This window comes from Saccopteryx bilineata, chromosome 2, assembly GCF_036850765.1.
Source record: "Saccopteryx bilineata isolate mSacBil1 chromosome 2, mSacBil1_pri_phased_curated, whole genome shotgun sequence".
NCBI classification, from domain to species: Eukaryota; Metazoa; Chordata; class Mammalia; order Chiroptera; family Emballonuridae; genus Saccopteryx; species Saccopteryx bilineata.
The window spans coordinates 255,301,030-255,309,528 of NC_089491.1; the positions used below are offsets into that span (position 1 = coordinate 255,301,030).

At 44.0% G+C, this 8,499-nt stretch overlaps 1 gene segment (V, D, J or C); it reads right to left on the minus strand.

The window, feature by feature from the left end:
* Positions 1-277: 277 nt before the first annotated feature.
* LOC136322492 (immunoglobulin lambda variable 5-39-like) lies at positions 278-7,012 on the minus strand. The segment is given in 2 exon segments: positions 278-636; positions 6,910-7,012. Coding segments are annotated over 2 exon segments (462 nt in total).
* Positions 7,013-8,499: the final 1,487 nt, after the last annotated feature.

Below are 8,499 nucleotides of genomic sequence, written 5' to 3' on the forward strand. Positions count from 1 at the left end.
AGAACAGACCTTGGAAGTTCTTGTTCTTTCATTCATGTGAGAAAGTTCCACAGGCTCTGGTTCTGTTACACATGGATAACAGGCTACATTTCAGTGTCATGATAAATATTTTGTGTTGGGTTTTGTTTTTTTTTCCTGGGACTTCAGAAACATAGCATAGAAAATTGTTAGTACACCATTTATGGAAAAAAAAGTATCTTTCAAGTAAAGATTGAATATATACAAGTAATTTTAAAATGTTCAATTGTGGTGAACTAAGACTCTGGGAAGGTTGACATTATGTTCCACTTCTCCATCTGTATGTGTCACTGTGGGAAACACCATTGTGGTTGGTCATACAGTAATAGTCCGCCTTGTCCTCAGGCTGGAGCCCAGAGATGAGCAGGAGCCCCACATTGGCCAAGGCATCTTTGGATCCAGAGAAGCAGCTGGGGACCCTGGAGCCCTGGCCCTTCTCTGAGTATGACTTGAACCTCAGGAGATACCGAGGCATGCTCTCTGGTTTCTGCTGGATCCAGTATACACTGTATCCACCAACACTGATATCACTCCTCAGGGTGCAGGTGAGTCTGGCTGATGCTCCAGGAGATGCAGAGAGGAAGTCCTGCTGAGTCAGCACAGGCTGGGACAGGGAACCTGCAAACACAGACACTCACAGTTGAGGGGGCAGAGACACAAGTAAATATTATCAGGATTATGAAAAAGAGGAGAGCGAGTTTTGAAAATGTCCAGTGTTTCTAAGACCTGATACTACCTGCACAATGAGAGAGGAGCACGAGGAGGAGAGGGGTCCAGGCCATGGTGCTCACAGCCCTGAGCCCACAGTGGGGCTGGGCTGCCCCAGGCCTCCTTTTCTTCTCCCTCCTCTGCCAGAGGAGGGGCTGTCCATGCAAATGTGTGTCCCTCAGTGACTGCCAGCCCCTCCCTGAGTGCTGGTCTGAGCTCAGCTCACCCCCCAGACTGAGGAGGAAGAAATTTGGCTTCACCCTTTGGGAGGGCCCCAAGAAAAAGAATTGATGAGACCACATGGAGGTGGTCTCTAGGCACTCTAGACGGTCAGAGTGAGAACAGCTGCTGAGTCCCCATCAGGAAGCACAGGCCCAGCCCTCAGACCCAGGATCATTTGAGTGAATGGTTCTTACCAGCTGTGGTGGGAATTCAGGACAGTTCCACAGCGCTGGTCATAGGGCATACACTACCTCCTTGGGCCCTAAGGCCTGGGAGCCCTGCTGGTTACTATGGCTTACCAGGTCACTGTCTCTATTCACAACCCCATGGTCTGACTCCTAAAAACACACAACCATATGCTTTAGCTATTCCACCTCTGGGTATTAATTGGAACCTAAGAAAAATAGTAACTCAAAAGATACATGCACCTCCATGCTCATGGCAGCATTACTTACAACAGACAAGACAGAGAAACAACCTTAATGCTTATCAAAAATTAAACACATACAGTATATGAATATACATGAATATTATGAATTTCTAAAAATAAACCTTTTAGACAATGAGCTAAGTGAAATAAGTCTGACAGAGGATGAGAAACACCATATGATCTCACTGATAAGTGGAATTAAACCATAACCAGGAGATCATTTGCTCTATTCCCTAGTTTTGTGTAAATTTTTTAACTTTTCTTTACTATAAATTTTAATTTCTAAATTATATAACTAGTAAGTTACAAAATTAGAATTAACTTCGTTAACACAGAGCATTCTCAGCCCTCATGAATTGAAATTATATAGTAGTGAGAAGAGCAATAACAATAATATACTTGCTATTGAGTTAGCATCAGTTATGGAGGTGAAGTTCTCCTTTTTTTAATTTTTGTTATTGATTTTAGAGAGAGGAGAGAGAGAGAAAGGAGATGAGTGGGAAACATCAACTAGTAGTAGTTGCTTCTTGTATGTGCCTTGACCAGGCAAGCCAAAGGTTTCGAACCAGTGACCTTAGCATTCCAGGTCAACTCTTATTCACTGCGCCACCACAGGTCAGGCTTGAGGCAGAATCTTTACTTCTCTGTACTCTGAGATTCTCCTGCCTATGACAGTCATGAGTTGGGTGTGTGTGCATGCATGAGTGTATGTACTGTTGGTATGTGTATGTGTGTTTAAGTATGTATGTATTTATTTTTGTTTGTGAGTTGATTTCTGTGGTTTTTACACATAAGTCAACAACACTATTATGTATTTACATATAGTTTAACATCACAAAAGCTTATCCTATTTCCTCATGTATAATATGCAACTTTTTTCCAAAAAATTGAGGTCTAAAAACTGGGTGAGTCTTATAAAATGTTTGTAGATTTTGTACTTGCATTTCCTGCTTTTTCATGCTTTTTTTTGTGCTCATAGTTGAAGACAGTGATTCATCATCAGAGACAGATGAGGACAAGCTAATGAATGGTAGTTTGGACAGTGATGAGGAGTTGTATGAATTTTATGATGAATAAAACTTGAGTTCCATAACTTTATGTAATAATTTATTTTTTCAAATTTCAGGCCCCAAAATTAATGTGCATCTTATACATGGGGAGATATGGTAGCTACTGGTTATAATTTTGTACTATACATATGTATGTGTGTGTATATATATCATACACACACTCACACACACACACAGTGTGTCCGTAAAGTCATAGTGCACTTTGAACCGGTCACAGGAAAGCAAAAAAAGACGATAGAAATGTGAAATCTGCACCAAATAAAAAAAAACCCTCTGTTTCTGTAGGATGATGTGGCAGCATGTGCGCATGCACAGATGATGACATAACACCGTGTATACAGCAAAGCAGCCCATGGCCATGCCAGTCGAGATGTGGACAGTACAGAGGAAAGTTCAGTGTGTTCTGTGGCTCGCTAAATTTGAATCCATGACTAAAGTGCAACGTGAATTCGATGCGTTTATAACAAAGCGCCACCACATAGGAATAACATTACTCGGTGGGATAAGCAGTTGAAGGAAACCAGCAGTTTGGTGGAGAAACCTCGTTCTGGTAGGCCATCAGTCAGTGACAAGTCTGTAGAGGCTATACGGGATAGCTACCTAAGGAGCCCTAAAAAATCTGTGCATGAGCCCACATCGAACTGCACTGAATAGGTATGAAACTAGGAGAGTTTTCCTTTTATTTGGTGCAGATTTCACATTTCTATCGTCTTTTGTTACTTGCCTGTGACCGGTAAAAAGTGAACCATGACTTTATGGACACACATATATCATATATACATATATATATACACATACATCATATACACACACACACAGAGAAATGGACAGATAGGGACAAACAGACAAGAAGAGAGAGAAATGAGAAGATGAGAAGCATCAATTCTTCATTGTGGCATCTTAGTTATTCATTGATTCCTTTCTCATATATGAGAAAGCAAGGTGACCCGGGACTACAACAGAGTGAGTGACGCCATGCTTAAGCCAGCGACCTTGGGCTTCAAGCCAGAAACCTTTGACTCAAACTAGTGACAACACGGTCATGTCTATGATCCCATGTTCAAGCCAGGGGCCACGCACTCAAGTTGGATGAGCCCATGCTTAAGCTGTTGACCTCGGGGCTTCAAATCTGGGTCCTCCACTTCCCAATCTGATGCTCTATTCACTGTGCAACAGCCTGGTCAGGCTGTATATATATTTTTATATTATACATATAATACATCATTTTATATAATACATCTAGGCACTGAGAATGGCCCCAACAGCTCCAGAACCTTCTGGCCCAGGGAACTGGAAGCAGGTTGAGCACCCTCACAGCTAATGGAACAGCCCCACTGTGTGCAGCTGGTGGAAGGAGAAAGTGATGCCCCTCCCCCATACCGGCTCACTTTCCACCACAGGAAACTCCCTGTGCAGGGAGTGAGGAGGGGAGGAGAGGAACCCGGGCCATGACAGAGAGCCCAGAGCTCTGTTTGCTGAGGACTAATGTTGACCCTGGGAAATCCCTCCTTAGGTGTCTCCTCCTTTGCCCGCAGAGCACAGTGGGTCATGTTTCTTCAAGAAAATGTGTCATTTTCTATCTATCTCTCCTGTAAATCAAGCCTGGGCAATGACTTCATAAAAAGAGAAGATGAAATATGAGGCAAATGTGTAAGTCAGAGTCGAGTGCTCATGCAACTCCTGAGGAACCAGATACAAACAAGTCACACTTCAGTGAGGACACTGCCTGCCCACGTGTGCAAGAGCCAGTAGAGAATCTTCCTAGCCTGCCTGGCCCAGAACCCTGAGCTCTCAGGCACAGTCCACCAGCGCCCCCTGCTGGTCTCAGAACACACAACCAGCTGCCCATCTCACACCACCCAGCTCTCCTGGGAGGGCTCTGGTTTTGCAGTTGCATCTTTCCAATGAGCCTACCTGGGGCAGTAGAATTAGCTTATTCCGTCTGTGATGTTGGGGTTAAGCCATTGATTTTTCCTAGTCACTAATGACCTGTAGAGAGCTCTATAAAATACTATGTCACCAGATATTAAAGGATTACCTGACAATTGAGTTACTTCTACCTGACTCCTGCTCCCATTACTGGACCATGACCACATTGTTTCTTCCTAGCTCATGGACTTTTTCATTATTGATCTTAAAGATAAGGGAATGACAGAAACATCAATCTGGTCCTGTTTGTGCTCTGACCAGTGATCAAACCCATAACCTTTGCAGCTCAAGACAATTCTTTAATTAACCAAGCTATCCAGCCAGGACCATTGAGTCAAGTCTTAGACTTAAAGTTCCCCATTAATCCCATTAGTTCATACCTGGTAATAATTCTACTGGGATGATCCATACGGGTTGAAATATGTGTTTGTTTTGCTCTTGTTAGTTGTTTGTCATGAGTGTTTCCTGTTGGGTCCCCAGCCCCCAGTGGACATGCCCTGACTTTTTTTTTTATGCGTCCTTTGCCATGAGAACACATTGTTGTCAGGGAACAAATGTCTTATGTTTTTCATACTAATGCAGGTTCTTTTGTACCCTTGAATGTGATACAAACAATACTTCCATTCTTCTGATTCTTAAGGTATTTAAGACATTTTTTCTATTTATCTAATTTTTCTCAGTACAAAAATTGATATAAATATTGTTATGAGTAAAATTGTACCTGTTTTAGAAGTTCTTCCTTCATCATGAGATTTATAAACTCTATATTTTCTATTTTCAGTCTTCATTTTCCGGGCTCATGTTCATTTGTTAAGGGCTCTATGGATTTAATGGGGGTTGGATTAAAAAGGTTAGGTATAAATTAATTGATATTTACTCCATATCATTCTAATAGGAGAAAGCATAGGAAATGTAGAATGAGTCACGGGGTTAAACTAGAAGAAGCGAACAGGAGACAGGCCTCAGAGCCACGCTGTTTCTGGGAAGGAGCTCCCGGGGCCTGGAGGTCAGGAGCTCCTCAGAGTGTCATCTCAGAAGAAAATAACACCCAGCTACCCTACAGTGTCAGGGTTCAAAGAATGAGCATCAAATCATAGGCCAGGAGCAAGGAGAGCCACGGGGCTGGGAGATGCTACCTGGGTCTCCCAGGTCACATATCTGGGATTTCTCTTATCCTTGTCACACTATCCAGAAACTGAGGAATATATTGTATCTGGGTACAAAGTGATTCTGTTTGAATTGAAGAGCAATAAGAAATAGAGTTATTGTTGGTGAGCCCTAAAATCAGGCCAAGGTGAAATCTTAAGACCTCTGGTTTCAAAGCCAAAGTGTCAGGAGAGGACAAGACCTGAGCAAGGGTGGTCACAGTCAGGAATAGAGCAGTGATGGGTCCCAGGGGAAGGAGGGTAGATTTTCACCTCACTTCTCTATGGCAGGAAGTTCTCTATGGTATCGAGCTGTGTTCAGTCTGTGGCATTGGTGGTCACCCTCCTCATCATCTGGAGTTTGGGGGTCAGGGAGGCCGTGTGCACACACTGGAGACAGAGAAGAGGCTGGACCCCTGAGGGTCAGTCTCCCTTGTCTGTGTCACAAGGTAAGAGATCTGTCCAGGAGCCCTGGCAACCATTGCCATGGTAACCCTCCATGTATGTGCTCCCCTGGGGCAGGAGAAGGCTACCTCAGGTCTGGGCTCATCAAGAGCTTCACGGGGTGAGTGACACAGGCACACACTGGGGAGTCCCCGCTCCAGATGTCCCACGGCCCACCCCACACCCTGGATTGTTGGAAAACTCCCATGGGGTGTCAGAGAGAGGGCTCAGTCGGTGCTTATGGGTTCAGGTCACCCACTGAGGGGAGTCTCCACGACCCTGAGTGCTGTTATCTCATTCATGGACTCACCTCACTCCCTTTCGTGAAGCAAGCTCTGCATTTTCCCAGCAATGGTGGAGTGTCACCCATCCCCTCATGTCTCATAGAGAGATGTACTGGACTCAGACTACAAAACCCATCTCCTCTTGACTAACTACCATCTCCGGGACATCACACCTGAAGGCACAGGTACCTGTGAGAGTGCAGGTCAGCTTTGTGCCTGAATTCTTCCCAAGCCTGCGTCCTCACACAGCATCTCACATTGTGGTGCCTCGTGCCCGCATGGCGGTTGGCAGTGAATTCCAGACCAAGCTAGACAGCCTCAGCTCAGCCTCACGGTGCTGATGCTGAGGGAGGGAGGTGTATGCGGGCCCCTCCCTCACCTACTACACTGGATACAAGGATGCCAGAGAGCTCTCAGCTTCCCTCAGGGGACTGCAAAGGTATGAATGTGGGTGGGGCCATGCAGGAGCAGGAATCAGACACAACTTGAGAGCTGAGGGGACATGGGCATGACGTGAGGATCCTGTGGGTCTGGGTGAAGATGTAGAGGGATTCACAAGGTGATAAGAAGAAGGAAGACAGAAATAAATCACATGACCCAGGGGAAGGGAATGGCCAGGAAAAATGATATTACAGTAGAATTCTGAAATGCAAACTCACAGGGGAAGAGCTTCATGGCCTCAGAAGATGCACTTTGGTTCGTCAGGTCACTGAGCTTGCTGGCTGGTTGAGGCTCCTGGAAAGGAAGAGTGGTAGCAGCCATGTGTCAGGGGGTGAAATGTGAAGAGAGGGTGACAAGGTGGACAGAGGGACAGCAGAGTCACTTTAGGACAGATCAGATGGCAACTCTAAGAGAACATCCAAAGTCTAGATGTCCTTCTTTGGATGTTCTGTATAAGAGGAATCATGTTGATTTGTAGATTTGGTCACAGGAGAAAATAAACCCAATGCTTAGCATTTCATTACCCTTTGCAACATTAATCATTTTATTTTCAACACACACAATTTGCATCATTGGCCATATCTTAGCATAATAAAAATAGTAAGATTTAAAAATATTCCCTAAAAGTATTTAGCATCTTAGTGGTGTCCAAGGTAAAATATAAGTTGAACAAACTTTTTGAAACATGTTCCTGCACTGTTTGTGTGAGAGTTATATGCGTAACTTTTTAAAAATTATTTTGTGACATGTTGACGTTACTTAGTGAGATAGCTAAGTGTATTATTATTCATAATCTGTCTATACTGTTGTGACTGAGTAGCAAATAAAACCTCAGTAAATTACTTTTTTAGGATCCTTGAATATTTACCAAGAGCTACTAAAATTTTCTTTGCTGACCTCGTGTTTCAGAAACTTAGAGCCAGAGACTCATTTTTGTGACAATGGGCTGGGGTTGATTCTTTGTGGTCATTAGCTGATTGGTAGAGAAAGATGAGAACATAGAGACTAGAATTGGAAAAAATAGTTGACCCTTGGCCTATGGGCATAACATAACATGATAGATACAGATGGATGATTCCATAAGGACAGTGACAAGGACAGCCAAGCTGGGAAAACCAAGAGAGTTTACCTGTGGCTCTCATGGTTGGCTTATATCCTGGAGGGGCACAGTCACAATGGAATGAGTCAGGCTGATTCTGATGTCATCTGTGACCAGGCCCCTGTGAGGTGGACATTGTCAGCAATGGCACAAAGGTTGCAGAGGGAGAAGTTGTTTTGTTTGGGGATCAGAAGGAGCCCCAACATAAAGTGTGTAAATAGAAGATAGTTTTTGGTGCTGGATTCAATCTGGGTCTCACCCGACAGAGTGACAGGTAGAAGAGAGATGCCAAGGTGTAGTGTGGAGGTAACCACCACTGAAGGTTTTCAACTTTTGTTAACTTCTTACTACCTCAGTTAACATGAAGCAATATTTCTATCTCTCAAGAGATTACCTGAATTTCAGTTCACTGTATCACAGATCAGAGTGCTGGCCCAGACTGGTCAGTGCAGGGATGTCTGAATGGCCAGGGAGCTGAGCTGCAGTTCATGAGATGGGAACAGCCTGGCTCGTGTCCCCTGTCCTATTCCAGTGTCCACTGTACATGTTCCAAAGTAAGCTAATGAAGAGATTGGGAGGAAGAGAGTTGAGCATAGGGAGGAAATATTAGCTGAAATTTCTATAATTTTCATTTCATACATATACCCCAAATCTCACCGAAACATGGTTGAATTGTGACTAACCCCAATTCCAAATGGACAGACTCTAC